This window comes from Rhinolophus sinicus, chromosome 6 (genome assembly GCF_057876585.1).
Source record: "Rhinolophus sinicus isolate RSI-liver-muscle chromosome 6, RSI-T2T, whole genome shotgun sequence".
Lineage (NCBI taxonomy): Eukaryota > Metazoa > Chordata > Mammalia > Chiroptera > Rhinolophidae > Rhinolophus > Rhinolophus sinicus.
Window position 1 is genome coordinate 688,255 of NC_142506.1, and position 15,007 is coordinate 703,261.

Consider the following 15,007-nt stretch of genomic DNA (forward strand, 5'->3'; position numbering starts at 1 on the left):
TCGCAGATTCAGCGCTCTGGGGCGTGCTTGCTTTATTGGGGCCAGGTGCTAAAGGCCTCCACCGGGCAGCTGTACAAGCACTGGGAGCAGGACCTGCACCTGCTCAGCTGTGGGCCATCGAACCCTGGTGACAAAGAAGAGGCGGAATTGCCCCAGGCGCGCCTCCTGGAACTGGGTGGGGCTGTACTCAGGTCCGTCGGAGGGCCGCAGCAGGGACAGGTACCTGTCCTGCTCCAGCAGCCGGCGACTCAGCAGCTCCTGCGCCAGCCCCGGCTGCACCGCCTCCAGCTGCTGCTGCACCGCAGGGAACAGGTCTACCTCGTGCAGGTCAAACACCAGCGGCTTCCCGTACCTGCGAGGCGGGGCGGGGGGGGGGGGGGTGAGGGGATGAGGGGCGGGGGGCGGCTGTGCCTCGCCTCCCAAACCGCTCACCTGAGCGCCCCCAGAAGCGCCAATCGAATCCTCTCGGGCCGCATGTGGTCCGGGTTCACCGTGTCCAAGTAGTTGGTGTCCTGATAGCGCAGAAAGGTGGCCGCCTGGCCCGAAGGGTCAATGACAACAGGCCACCTGGTGGTGGGCACCAGGTCACTGCTGTTGCTCGAACCCTCTGCTCGCCCCTCTTGCCACCCAGACCACTAATCTACCGGCCGTCGGCACGGATGCGGTCTCCCACGTCCTTCATTAGCACGTCGTGCAGCTCAGTGACCTGGCACTTCATCCCGGGCACCTCTTCCTCCCCTGTGAAGACATAAGGGTGGGGCCAACCAGAAGGCCCAACGCCCAATGTCCCTCCCTGGGCCTGACCTCTCCCGGCCCCCCTGCAGCCCCCAGCCCCGCCCACCCTCCTCGGTCTGCTCCCGCAGCTCCAGCCTGGCCATGGCCAGCGTCTCCTCCGCCTTCTGAGCCTCCTGCCGTAGCCTGTCCACTTGGGCCTCCGCGTCCTGGATGGCCTGGAGGAGGGGCCCCGCACTCCTCTCAGAGCAAGGCTTTACCCCCTCCGCAACCGGAGGCCCGGACACCCAAGGAGGGGATGGCGGCCCCCACCCCGCCCTCAGGAGGCCCATGTTTGGGAGGGGAAGACATGTCTGGAAGCCCAGACCTGAGGGAGAAACCCCACCTGCAGCGTGAGCTCGGCCTTGCCCACGCGCCGCCGCTCACACCTGTCGTGCTCAGCGACCCTGCGGTTGAGCTCGCAGTACGCCTGCTGCAGCTGGGCGGGAGGGCCGGGCAGTTGGCCACGGCTGTGTGTCTGCCCGCCACCCGGCTCCTCCGCACCCAGCTGCCCCTGCTCCTGGCCTCTCCCGGGGGCTCACCTCTTTGTGACACTGTCGCTGTTCCTTAGCCAGCTGTTGCACTTTGAGGTTCACGCTGAGGGTGGGAGGGAAGAGCTGGGTCACCGGACCTCCTTGCCGGGGCCCCGCCTCCTCCCGCCCACGCACCGCTTGGCCTCTGCCTCCTTGCGTCTCTCGGCCTCCTGGGCCTGGCGCTGCCGCTCTGCCTCCATGTTCTGGAGCATGGCCTCCGTGAGGCTCAGGTCCCACGACTGCAGCACGCTGGCCACGGCGTCCAGCGAGGCCACCTAGTGACGGAATGCTGGTCGGGTTCAGGGGAGGCGATGCTGTACTCTCCCCTTTTAGAGACAGGCGGCTTGCAGAAATGGGGCTCTCACAGCTCACCCTGGATGTCCTGGAGCCTTGACCATCACGATGCAGCTCCCCCAAAAACAGATGTCCAAGTGTCCTCTGGGTCTCCCTGTCCAGACCAGACAGGCCTCCACGTCCCCTCCCCATGTTCCCTTCCTCTTTCCGCTGTCCTCCTGCAGACCTCACTTTGCAGAATGCAGCCTTGGGGGCACCCTCGCCAAAACCTCTCTGCTCCTACACGGGCCCCTTGGCAGGATTCTGTGATGAGGGGGATTCTGGCCGCAGTTTAATTCTGGACCCATGTGTGCTTCTCCATGAGTATGTTCTTTGTGGGCAATTGAACCACACAACTTGATTTGTAGTTAGGTGAGTGCTTTGTATGTTACAAAAGAAAGTCAAAATAGGTATAATCGAGGAGAGAGTAAGTGAATGGATGGCAAATAAATGAGAGAAGGGAATGAATGAATAAGTTAGATAAGTGTATGGACGAGACAACAGGCAGGGGAATGAGTCAAGGAATTAGTAACTTAAAGAAATTGTGAATACTTAACAGGAATAACAGCTACCCTGTTTCCCTGAAAATAAGACCTAGCCAGACAATCAACTCTAATGCATCTTTTGGTAGCAAAAATTAATATAAGACCCGGCCTTATAGTACCAGGTCTTATATTAATTTTTGCTACCAATTTCATCCTTACTATATTTGAAGTCATCCCTCATTTACTCATTTATCTACTGTTAACTCAAACATTTTTACTTTTTATATTTAGAGTTTGTTTCTTATAGGCAGAATATAGTTGGATTTTTTAATCCAAAATGACAATCTCTGCCTTTTAATTGGGGTGTTTAGGCCTTCTACATTTAATGAGATTACTGAAATAGCTGAGTTAAAAACTGCCATTTGCTGTTTGTTTTCTACTGGTCCCATTTGTTCTTTATTTTCCTTTTCCTCTTTTTCTGCCTCCTTTGGACTGCATATTTTTTAGAATTCCATTTGATCTCCTTTATTGTCTTATTAGCTGCAATTTTTTTGATGCTGTAGTACTTGCTTTAGAGGCTACATCTGTAACGCACCAGTCTACCTTCAAGCGATATTATACCGCCTCACATATCCCTGAAACTTTATGATATTTTGTCACACAGTTGAGCCAAACAACTATAATTTGTGCAGTTTTCAGCATGTGCAGCTACATATGGGATCAAACGTCAGAACACATCACCATTATTTTTCATTCTTGTTTCTTCACTTATCTTTTCAATACATTTAAGCAAGAAGACAATAGCCTCTATATTTACCTACACAGTTACCATTTCTACTGCTCCTCCTTCCCTTGTACGGACCCATCTCTCCATCTGGTGTCCCGTGCTTTCTACCCGGGGGACTGCCGTTAACATTTCTTGTAGCCTGAACCTGCTGGTGATTAATCCTTTCAGCTTCTGCTTGTCTGCAAATGTCTGTATTTTGCCTTCCGTTCTAAGCTATTTGCACTGGGTATAGAAGGTTGGCAGAAGCTTTTCATTCAGTACTTGCTCTCATTGCCTGGCTGTGTCCTCAGATGCACTGTTTCCAACAGGAAAGCTGCCTGAACCTGACTTTTATCCCTGTGTCCATCACACATCTTTTTGCCTCTACTTTTAAGATTTTCTCCTTATCACTGGTTTTATGAAATCTTATCATGATATGCCTTGGCATGATTTTTCTTGCTGTGCCTGGGTTTTCTTGAGCTTTGGGGAAGGGGGTTTATATTTTTCACTAAATTTTGAAATTTGAAGGTCATTATTTTTTCAGATGTTTGTTCTGTTTCTCTTCTTTCTTCTCTCCTTTGGACCCAGGCAGACAGACTAGGCTTCTTGGATCCACTCTCCTTTGGACCCACGGCTCAGTGATCCGCTTCTCATTTGGAGAGATCCCTTTTTCTTTGTGTTTTTATTTTGTGTCGTTTCTATTGTGAAGTCTTCCATCTCATTAATATTTACTGCTGCAGTGTCTAATCTGAAATCTGACAGTTATGCCATCCAGAGGTTTTGTTTTTGTCTTTTCATCTCAGATATTGTCGTTTTTATCACTAGAATTCAGTTTGTACCTTTTTATGTCTCCCATGTCTCTGCTCCATTGTTTTGAGTACCTGGACTACAGTTACTGCAACTGTTTAAATGTGTTTATGTGCTAATTCTAACAGCGGGGGCAGTGCTGGGTTCGGCTGCCTTTTCTCACTGTGGTCCTGTTTGTCCATGTCTTCGCATGTCTGGTAATCTTGCTTTGGGTACCAGACACTGCATTTTGTCATGTTAGGAGCTGTGCATTTTTGCTTCTCTGAGTATTCTTGAATTTTGTTCTGGGATCCAGTTCAATGACTTGGGTAGTTTTTGTTTCTTTGTTTGTTTTTTTTTGAAGGGGAACAAGACTTTATTGAGCAATGGTGTGTATTTCCAGGACTTTTATTTTATTTTATTGGGGAACAGTATTGTGCTTTTCCCAGGACTCATCAGCTCCATCCAAGTCAAGTTGTTGTCCTTTCAATCTTAGTTGTGGAGAAGGCAGCTCAGCTCTAGGTCCAGTCACCATTGTTAGTTGCAGGGGGCGCAGTCCACCATCCCTTGTGGGAGTCGAACCAGCAACCTTGTGGTTGAGAGGATGCGCTCCAACCAACCGAGCCATCTGGCCACCTGGGAGCTGAGCGGCAGCTCACTGACTTCATTCTAGTTGCGGAGGGCGCAGCTCGCTGGCCCATGTGGGAATCGCACCGGCAGCCCCGTTGCCCAGAGCTTGCACTCTAACCAACTGAGCCACCCGTCCGCCCTGACTTGGAAAGTTGTATCCTAGGGTCTTGTTTAGCATTCGTTAGGTGACCCTGGGCAGCACTTACTCTGGAACGACTGCCTCCGCACCACAGACAGAAGCAGGATCCCTCTGGGCTCTGCTTGACACCCCGCGGGTGGTGAGGTGTCCTGCCAGGCAGTGGGAGCAGCACCACTTCCTGCCGTCCTCACAGACTGCTCTTCCCAGCCTCGAGAAGTTTCCCTGACATTCCTGGGCCGTTGAGTCTTCACCTCAACACCCAAGGAGACCCTCTGGAGCGCTTGTTCTCGAAGCAGGCCTCCCCTCTTGTGGCGCCTACATTCTCAGGGGCTTTGGAAGCCCATCTCCTTGGCCCAAGCCCCTGCCGGGCTCCGCTGCCTGGGTTCTCTCACCTGGTGAGCTGGGCACTCAGGGCTCACAGAGCTCATGGGCAGCCTCCTGGGTGCGCTGGTCTCTCCCTGGTGTCGTGTCCATGTTTCACATGTTCCGTCCAGGTTTTGTTGTTTCAGGTGGAAGGTGAATGAGGCCCCCGGTACTCTGTCCTCGAAGCAGAACTCCACTCATTTTTTTCCGACCTTTCTATTTCATTTTTTATCGTTTCTGTTGCTATGTCTTCAAATGAACTAACGTAGTTTTTCAGTGTCTAATGCGCCATCCAGTGTATTTTTTGTCTCAGACAGCGCGGTTTCAGTTTAGGGGGCATGGAGACAGAGATTGAGGCAGGGTTGTGTATTGTGTTTCCCTGAAAATAAGACCGACCTGGACTCTAATGAGTCTTTTGGTGCAAAAATTAATATTGTATTAATTTTTATTATATTAAAGGTCTTATATTATTATATTATATCATATTATAAAATATTACATTAAAGACCCGGTCTTATAGTAAAATAAGACCGAGTCTTATATTAATTTTTGCTCCAAAAGACGCATTGAGCTGATGGTCCGGCTAGGTCTTATTTTCAGGGAAACACGGTGTCAAAAGTCTGAATGTCCTTATCTACTAATTCTGTCATCTGGGTAATTTCAGAGTCACTTTTGATGGACTGGGTTTTCTCGTCCCTGTGGGTTGTATTTTCCTGTCTCCTTGCATGCCTGGTACTTTTATTAAATGTCTATTTAAAAGCAATGATAGATTTACAGGAGGTCGCAACAGTTGGGTCCCCGTGAGCTGCTGAGGGCACCTTACACAACGCAGTGCAGTGGACGGGCCCGGAGGTCAACACAGCATGACGCACAGGCCCCGCTCGTCCCGTGACAGCAGTTACAAGTGTGAGTCTGTGCAGTTTATCGCATGTGCAGATTTGTGTTACCGCCACCACTGTCAAGACAGAGCTCCCTTTTCCGTCCCTGTCCCTAGCCTCACCCTGTAAACCACTAATCGGCCCTGCCTCTATTATTTTGTCATTTTGAAAACGTTATGTCAAAGAATCATGCGGTATGAACTTTGTGAGACTGGGTTTTTCACTCAGCATGATGCCCTGAGAGCCAGCCAGGTGGGCTGTGTCACAGTGGTCCCTGCAAGCGGACCCAGGGTGTTTAACCCTTTATGTACTGAGGAACATCCAGGGGGTTTCCAGTGTGGAGCGACCACACAGGAAGCTACTGTGAACACTTGTGTACATCTGTCTGTGTGGACGAGCTTTTCATTTTAGTGGGTAAATGCCCGGGAGTATAACTTCCGAGTCGCATGGTACATGTGCGTTCAGCTGAACTAGCGGCCCCGGCATGCGGCTCTCGCGTCCTCCCCGGCACGTGCGGTCGCCATCGTGTTTAATTCCAGCTCCGCTGCCAGCTGGCCATGCTGCTGAGTGTCTTGTGTCCACCTGAGCCCTGTGTCCTCTCCAGTGAAGCTGCTCTTCATGTCCTGTGCTCACTTTAGAACTGATTGTGTGTTGATTCACTGCTGAGCTTTGAGAATTCTTTGTGTGTTCTAGACATGGATCCTTTGTCAGGCATGTGGTTTGTCTTGATTTTGTCCCTGCCTGTGGCTTGTCTTTTCATCTTCTTAACAGAGCAGAAGTTTTACATTTTGATGAAGTCCATCCATCTGTTGATTTTTTTTTCTTTTATGGATCATGTCTTTTGTCTGAGAATAATTGGCCAAGCCATAAGTCCCAAAGATTTTCTCCTGTGTTCTAAAGGTGTTATGGTTTTACATTCTACATTTAAAGCCGTGATCCATTTTGAGTCAGTTTTCGATAAGGTGTGAGGTCACGGTTCACCTTTACCCACGGATGCCCAGGGCTCCAGCACCGTTAGTGGAAAACTGCTCTTCCTGCACCATGCCCCCCCACCTCCCAAGTGTGCTGTTCTCGGGCTCCAGCCCGTGGTCCTGAGGCCTAGCGTGGGTGTGGTGTGTGAGCAGCTGCGAGGGGGGCTCCTTCCTGGGCACCCCTTCTGAGAAGGCAGCCAGGCCCTTTGCTCGTCCTGGCCTCACATTCCGCTTGTTCAAGGAGAAAGCAGGAGCAGCGTGCATGAAGCCAGACGTGCTGCTGCTCTTCTTCCCCCCCGGGTACCAAACACAGGTGCCAAGGGGCCCGGACACAGACGGGGGTGGGCGGTGGGGAGGCAGCCTGCAGAGGCGGTGGCAGTGGGCACAGACCCTGGTACCCAGCGGTGTGGAAGCAGGGGGTCCACCGCTGCGGTGGGAGGATGTGACTGAGATGGGAGAAATCCTGCAGTTCAAACCACTTTCATTCAAAGAAATTAAGGAATGGTATTTGGCCACTTAGCTTCACACAGCTGCTCCCACAGGCCCCATCTGACCCAGCCGGCTCCCAGGCACTGGGGGGAGCTGCCTGGGACCCCAGGATGGTGGATTTGCAGAAACAGGAAATGCTGAGAGTAAAGAGCCAGGTGGGTGGGCCCAGTGCTGCCCTCACTGCACACCACTAGTGGAGTAGCCAGCCTCAATTTCCCCACCTCTGCCAGGAAGGCAGCCACCAGGGTTGAGAGAGCGCCCCTCACCAGGTGCTCACACACCAGGAGCTGCGCTTCTGCCTGCAGGTGACCCTGAAGGTTCAAAGCAGGCTTTAGGGGCTTGGGCACTGAAAGGGCCCTGCAGGATTAGGGCCAGCCCCGCAGGGCCACCCGGCTCCCGACCACTTTGGGGGGTGCTCCCACCTGAGCAGGGGTGCTTCCGTCGTCCGCGTACAGCCGGGGGTCAGCTCCAAGCTTCAGAAGCACCTCTACCGCCTCCAGGTGGCCCCCGAAGGCGGCTCGGTACAGGGGAGTCCTGCCGAAGGCGCCCTGCGGGAGGGGCGCCCTGAGCCAGGCCCGCGGCCGCGGTGCCAACCTCCACCCGTCCGGCCACCCGCCACGCACCTTGCAGTTGGGGCTGGCGCCCTGCTCGGCCAGCAGCTGGATGGCCCGGGGCTGCCCGCCCGCTGCCGCCTCGGACAGCGGCGTATTCCCACGGGGGTCTGCGCACTCCAGCAGGGCCACGCGCTGCTGTCGCCGTCGCGCCGCGCCCGCCTCGTCGTGGCCCACGCCCTCGCGGGTCAGCAGCTCGTCCACCTGCGCCCAGGCCGGTTCACTGGCGCCCCGCGCTGGCCCCGCCCCGCTGCCGCCCGCCGCGCTCCCGCCAGTCGCGCTGACCTCCCGCAGGACAGCGGCGATCTCGCCCAGGTTGCCGTCGAAGGCCGCGTCCAGCAGGCGCGCCCGGCGCTGCTGTTCTTCCTGCCGCCGCTGTTCAGCTTCCGCCTCCTGCTCCCGCCGCCGCCGCGCCGCCTCCCGCTCCCGGTGCACCAGGGCCAGGAAGGCCTGAGACATACGCGGCCCTGAGGTCACTGTCCCCTGGCCCAGAGGCTATATGGCCCCACTATCCTGAGCTCCCACCCCTACGACCTGACAGCACAGGTCCCACTCCCTCTAGCCCACGGCCCCACCTCACCTCCCTCTGCAGCCTCTCCATCTCCTCCTGGTGCTCCTCGTGCTCCTGGCGGCGCCACCCCAGCTCCCTTCTCGCCAGGAGCTGTCGGAAGGCACACTGGATGACAGTGGCTGCTTGGTCCTCCGCGGTTGGTCCTGCAGGTGGGGAGAGGGCTTATGGATCCCAGTGCCCCCTCCAAGCTGCCGTCCACACAGCCACCACCGCCTCCAGGTTAACACAGCCAGGGGAGCAGGCCGCTGACCAAAGGGCAGATGTTCTAACATCCAGGAACCAGGCCCAGTCCAAACAGGAACCCCTGCCTGAAAGCGAAAAGGACCTGGCACTCAGGCTGCCTGGGCTGGAGCGGTGGTCTCCACTACAAGCCCACCGGCACTCTGAAGAGGGAGCCCAGGGCCCCATAGTCGGCCTCACCCCAGCCGCAGACTGCCGGCCCCAGCCAGGGTCCCACCGACCGCTGAGCTGAGCCCCAGCTTCCCGGGAGGTGAGCAGGGTGACCTTGGCACCCAGCCCTGCCGCCCTCTGCTCATGTGATGTCGGGTGGCCAGCACTTGGGAGAGGCTGGAAGAAACAAGCAGCAAGGCCAGGTCTCCAACAGCACTGACAGGGTGCAGAACTCAACAAAAGCAGAAATTCCATCAAACAAGGAATCAAAGATAAACTGAATACAGCAGGAGTGGGAAACAGCGATGGGTCCCACGGGCCAACCATCCAGTGGGAGCCACGGGAAACACGCTGGAAGTGGAGCTCCCGGCAGGAAAGGAGGGCTGGGGAGGGTCTCAGTGAACATGGAGAAAACGAGTGGAAATGTATTTGAAGGAGGAGACACAGAGAATGGCAAAGGCAATTAAAACAAGAGTAATTCGTGTCTAGAATGCAGAGACCAACAGGGGGAAAAATATTTAAAGATGACATGTGGAAAAACTTCCTGAAATGAATCTTAAGGCAAGAAATATACCAGAAAACAACAACGGGCACCAGACACATCCCAGTTAGGTTTCTGAACCTGAAAGAAAAGAAAAAGTTATTCAAGCACCCGAGTGAAAAAAAGAACTCAAACTAAGCTCTCCCAAGACTTTTTACAGCAACATGAAATGTTAGAGGTCAATGAATCAGTGTCCACAGAATTCTAAGGGGAAGAAGTAGCTTAAGACTCCAGGCTCCCAGCTCAGACTAGCAGCGTAGCTGCCCTGCAACACCTCTTCCCACACACCAAGGAAGAATTGTGGGCCCAGAGGCGGAGAGCAGTCCCAGCCCAGGGAGGTGGGTTGCACCTGGCAGCCAGAGCCCAGGCCAAAAGCCACCCACCCCGGGAGAGGGGTGGCCGAGCAACTGAGCAGGGGTTTTGGGAGAAGCAGCCTCAAGGGGACAAAACCTGTACAGGCAGACCTCGGAATATCACAGGTTCGGTTCCAGACCACCGTAAAAAAGCGGGCTTCACAGTTAAGCGAGAAGTAACCTTTTTGCTGGTGGAGAGCCTGGCCTTCCATTTGTAAAAATCACAACATCTCTGAAGCGCCATAAAGCAAGGAATGTCTGTAATGCAGCACACTTGGTAAGGCTGTGGGGTTAGGGTTGTCAGATTTAGCTACTAAAAACACGGGACGCAATTTTGGGGACATACACTAAAAAATGATTCATGGTTGTTCTGAAATTCACATTTAAATGAGTGCCCTGGATTTTATCTGGCAATCCTATGGCGTAGGAATCTGAAAAACTCTGTCCTTCGGGAAACAAAGCCACCCTGGTGAGGACAGGAGCCCCAGTTCAAACCCCTCCGTCCCTGGCTGCCTTGGTGACACACATGCATGACTTGGTAGATCATTGTGACAATACAGGGTGGCTGCCCCAGTGAAGCTCTAAAAATCCAGTTGTCTGCGACAGCAGTGTTCAAACTTACTTTTCTGCTTGCACATCTCATTTAAAAATGCAAAACTATGTACCTCTGTGCACATTTTAAACTTGACATCTAAAATTTTTCATAACAACTTTAAATAGTTGCAAAGGATCAAACAGGTATGACATTTTAAAATAAAACTTACTTTACCAGTGGAGTACTGTGGGGACAGAGCCAGGAGCGCAGTTTCCAGGCTCTCGGCCTCACGTGGAAAGGTGCTCACTAGGGTAGTAAATGGCCATCAACTGTGATTGGATGGTCATCGGCTGTGGCTAGTTGGCCGTCAGCTGTAACCAGTGAGCCATTGGCCACTAATATAACTGCTGTGGCTACGCTAGCAGAAAATGGGGGCTAGCAAGACAATGGTGGCTGAGCTAGCAAGAGCGGATTGCAGCTAGCAAGTGAGGTTGGTTGCCAGAGAGAAGTGGACGGCAGGTTGCGGGTAGTGTGGCTCCTGCTTCCTGTGTCTCCAGCCCAGCTGCCAGCAAGACTATAGTGGTGTGACTCCCCTAGCTATGGCTCCGTAAGTGTTCCTTTTTGGCTTTACCATGTCCTGCGTTCTTATGTGGGGAGCGGGACCAGAGACCCCGCATGAGTCCCTGCATGACAAGTACAAATGTCATAGCCACCTGAAACCCATCATCGCCCTGCAAACAAACACAGCTGTTCTTTTGTAATTAGAAATAATACATTGTGGTTTTCTCCCTGAAATGTTGTATCTATCCCACTTTCTTCACTGATTTCTATCCTACTAATATAGTCTTTTTTATTGATAGATCTATAATGTTTCTCTGCTAAAAAATTAGTTGAAACTAATTTTTAATGAAGTTTTAAAATTTTCCCCTGAAACTACAAGGCTCTACATTAAAAAAAAAAAAAAATCCTCTGGATTGATTTGTTATTACTGTTGCCGTTAGCTACAATTGTTCAATCTTACAAACATTACAAAATGTGGACATGTAATCATTGAACATAAACATAAAAGTTCACATCTAATAAGCCCCCAGGTCCCCTGCACCCTCAGCAACCAGGAACTGACCCACCTGTGGCCACCATGTGGTCCCCCAGGGGCTGACAGAGGAACAGATGAAATAAACTTCACTGGGGGCAGTGGAGGTGGCTGTGGGGACTTTGCCAGAGGGGATGGAGGGGAGACATGGTGCCCTTCTCCACCTCATCCTCGGAGCGTGTCTCCTGCCCACCCCCCCAGGGAGACCCTGCGGGGAAACTTGGCAAAGCCTCCCGTTCTGCTCTGCTGCTCCTTCCTCTGCCTTCACCTTCCTATTCTGGGATGACACCTGTCACTTAAGGCTTCTTCACACTTTCTAGGAAAAGGGAGCTGCCAGTTGGTGCCCGATGTGGTCCCAGGAGGCACAGCGGGTGTGGGGTTTGTGACTGCCAACCTTTTTGAAAGCTAGCCACCTTGTCCAGGGGAAGTGGGTACTGTCTCCCGCTTCTGGTCTAGGCCCCCACCCCTCCTCTCTGCTCTGCATCCGATGCCAGCACCCCCCCCAGACTGTGACCCCATTTCCCCTTTGCCCCCTGGCTCCCTGTTAGTTCTGCTAACAAGAGGGGAGACCTGTTCCTGTCCCCATCAGCACTGCCCCGGCCAGAGAAGCTGCTTCCAGCGGCAGTTGGCACCACTGGCCACTTCCCTCTAAGTCCAAGGTCAGGCCCCTCTCTGCCCTTTCAGAGGCCAGGAAACAGCTGGGCAGAGTGCCAGCTCTTGGGGTCTTGCTGCCGAGTTCCTGCGGCTTGAGCAGTGACCGCCCTTCAGAAACTTGCTGCGGCTCCCCTGCCATCAGCCCCGACGCTCTCATCAGCCCAGGACCTCTGTTCCCAACCTAGGGGGAATGGCCATGTCTCAAATGATCTCTGTCACATCTCCATGCCCCCTTCTTGCTTTTTCAGACTTCCAGTGGTTGTCTGACCAACTCTCATGTTAAAGTTTGTCTTCTCATTTGGTAAGTTCCTGTTTTCCCGAGTCTGCTCTGACAGGTGCAGTACTTGGGGCCAGGAACCAGACCCCAGAAGATATAGCTATGCAATCCATTTGGTCGTGTTCTTGTCCTGTCCTTGAACATGGTCCCGAGCTCCCTGCCAATGGGAAATGACACATGGGCCCAGCAATCCACGGCACCTGTGGCTGGAGGGGAAGCCGGGACCCTTCAGGTGGGAAGGTGTGCACGTCTGTGTGCACCGTCGTTCTGCCTGCCAGCTGCCCACAGGACCCCTGTCCACTTCCTAGGACCACTGTGTCCCGCAGGAAGCAGCTAAGCACTGGTTCTGAATTAAGTCTTGGGGCCCCAGACACCACTCTGGTCCACTATCAAGGTGGGAGCTTCTTGTGGGCAGGAGGTGATGGGATTTGGGCCCAAGTGCACATCATGTTGGGCGTAGTCATTCTGCAGCCCCAGCCTATGGTTACTTCCCTGGTTCCCGGGTGTATAAATAAAAAAGCCATGGTAAGATGCCCCCGGAAATGCCCACAAACCCAGACTCAGCTGCCACCCGGCCCTCTCCTGGCTGTCCACAGTGCGTCCAGAAGCAAACTCGCCATCCCCTTGTCCTCCAGTGTCACATGGTGAGGTCCCCAGAGCCCACTGCAGGGGAGGCATCAGACATCCGGGTGGACCTCACCATGGCCTGTGGACAATGGCCAGCCTCTCCTCAGCCACCTATTGCTCATGCAAAGGCCTGTGAACAGAGTGGCCGTAGTGGCAGGGTTGGTGGTGACACATGGGCCCATCTCCATGAGCCCCTCTTATCAAGGCCAATCTAGACCAGGCACCGTCCTGCCGGAAAACCTTCTCTATGCCGCCTCCCATGCTCTGGCCATGACATGGACAGACCATCAGAAATGGGAGGCGACCTGGGGCAGGCAGGTACTCTTGGGCTGAACTTTGTGGAACTGAGCACAGTGTAGTTTTCCGTGCGTCCCCACTGTTGAGAGGGCTCGGGATTAGCCAATGACACAGGCCACGCATGTCCTCGACCTCGGGGAACCCAGCCCTGAGCAGAGCAGTCCTACCCAACACTTTCCCTTGTGAAGGGGACACCATTTATTCTGGCGGCAGTCAAGGTTCCGCCTGGGCTGGCCACTCATGCCAGAGCCACCATCTACAGAGACCCACTGAGCCCCGTGTGCTAGTCCTGGCACCCCCTTGCCTCTGAGCTGGAAATCCCCCTCGGAGTGGAAAGAAGCAATGCATCCTGGGTCACTGCACGTCCCACAGAGTAGCTGGCCTCAGAGAATGGTGGACTGGCCTGCTGGAGGACAGGCTTGGGCTCCTACCCTATAAGGTCGGGTGCCATTCTGGAGAATTCGGTGGGAGCCCATTTCCCACTACTGAAACTGAAATGGGACAAAGGACACCTGTCCCTTGTTCCATGACAAACACCACCCCCACCCCCACCCCATGCAGGCTTTGCTTCTCAGGGGATGTCTGGACCTTGAGAAAATGACACCAGGACACAGGGGACAATTAGAAAAGATGGAGCTACAGAGTACAACAGCGGTGCTGGCCCTATTGACAGAGGCACACCTAAGCAGACTCTCTGGGGCCCGACCTGGCCTGTGTTCTGCTCTCCTTCCGTTTCTGTCCTCATGCAAGCCCGGAACTCCAGCTACGGGTTGTCCCTCTAACACCCCACTCGTGCGAGACTGCATAGCATCTGCCCCTACTGTGTGCAATCCAGAACACTGATCGCAGCATGGGAACTGTTACAAAATCAGTCAGCACGTCAGAAACTTCTGTTGTCACCCCTGTCCTTATCCTGGCCCTGGGGGGGGGGGGGGGTAAAGGTGACTGGTGGTACCAGGGCTTTATTCCAGGGGAAGGCCACAGCCCAGAAGGGACAAACTTGCATACGAGATTCGACACTGGCTGCTCTGTGGAGAACAGACTAAGCAAAAAGGAGGCAGGAGGCCAGTTTAGAGCAGGCTGGGCCAGGAGGGAGAAGCCTGGGAGCCAGGGCAGAGCAGAGGCGGCCAGAACACACTGAACATCGTGGGGGTGGGGGCTGAGGCACAGGGTCACTGAAAGTAGTCGCGGGGGATCGGACACTGAAGCGCAAGGGCAGATTTGCATCTGGGTGTGCTGTGGGCTTCGAGGCCGCCCAGGAGAGGGCAGGGTGGCAGCTGAATCTGGGTTTGGGGCACAGGAGAAAGGATACAGCTCTGCAGGCCAGTGCCAAGAGACCACAATGGAGGCTGTGCTGAGATGAAAGCGCCTGGGGCACAGGCCCCTGGCACGGCAGCCCAGGAAGGAGCAGGCGAGACAAAGGGGGGGGGGGCACTGAGGCGGTGCCACAACCAACTGTCCTAGGACGCTCGCTGGGGAGCAGTCTGCTGGCTCCGAGGTAAGCTCCTGCCACCGGAGGGCGACAGCGCGCAGAGCGGACAACCGGGTGTTCCGGCTGGAAGAGGGCGGCTGGAGGTGTGAGACGTGGTTCCCCGAGAGGCCGCGCCCCTGGGAGGCGGGCACGGTGCGGCCCCCGCCCGCCGCACCGGGAAAGGACTGGGCTCTGGGGCGAACTTGCCGCTCCGCGCTTCCCACGGGCCGGTCCCGCGAGCACGCGCAAACGCCCTCGCTCGCACACATGCGCAGCACGCGTGACCAGGCCCAGGACAGCCCGCTTCCCACCAGGCGGCGGCGGCAGCGGCGCAGCCTCTCACCTGCGGGGGTCTCTGGGCACGAGGGGGACGCGGGCCCCTTTGCCTGTGGGCCGGTCTTCCTCTGCACCTGGCGGTTCTCTCCCGGCCTCCCTGGGGTGGG

At 54.7% G+C, this 15,007-nt stretch overlaps 1 protein-coding gene across 11 annotated transcripts in view; it reads right to left on the reverse strand.

The window, feature by feature from the left end:
- Positions 1-15,007, reverse strand: part of IQANK1 (IQ motif and ankyrin repeat containing 1) — a 21,026-nt gene continuing 6,019 nt past the window's right edge. For 3 of the 11 annotated variants that reach the window (XM_088799256.1, XM_088799254.1, XM_088799255.1), the window contains exons 3-13: positions 14,908-14,997; positions 8,336-8,469; positions 7,768-8,205; positions 7,567-7,692; positions 1,440-1,579; positions 1,314-1,368; positions 1,118-1,210; positions 842-950; positions 645-738; positions 433-567; positions 1-352 (exon numbers count right to left, since the gene is read on the reverse strand). In XM_088799256.1, coding sequence (XP_088655382.1) covers positions 49-352; positions 433-567; positions 645-738; positions 842-950; positions 1,118-1,210; positions 1,314-1,368; positions 1,440-1,579; positions 7,567-7,692; positions 7,768-8,205; positions 8,336-8,469; positions 14,908-14,997 — 1,718 coding nt within the window. In that variant the 3' untranslated portion in view covers positions 1-48. Of the gene's footprint in view, positions 353-432; positions 568-644; positions 739-841; positions 951-1,117; positions 1,211-1,313; positions 1,369-1,439; positions 1,580-7,566; positions 7,693-7,767; positions 8,206-8,335; positions 8,470-9,290; positions 9,503-14,907; positions 14,998-15,007 lie in introns of those variants that run through there. The other 8 variants (XM_088799260.1, XM_088799258.1, XM_088799259.1 and 5 more) reach the window with 6 other exon arrangements.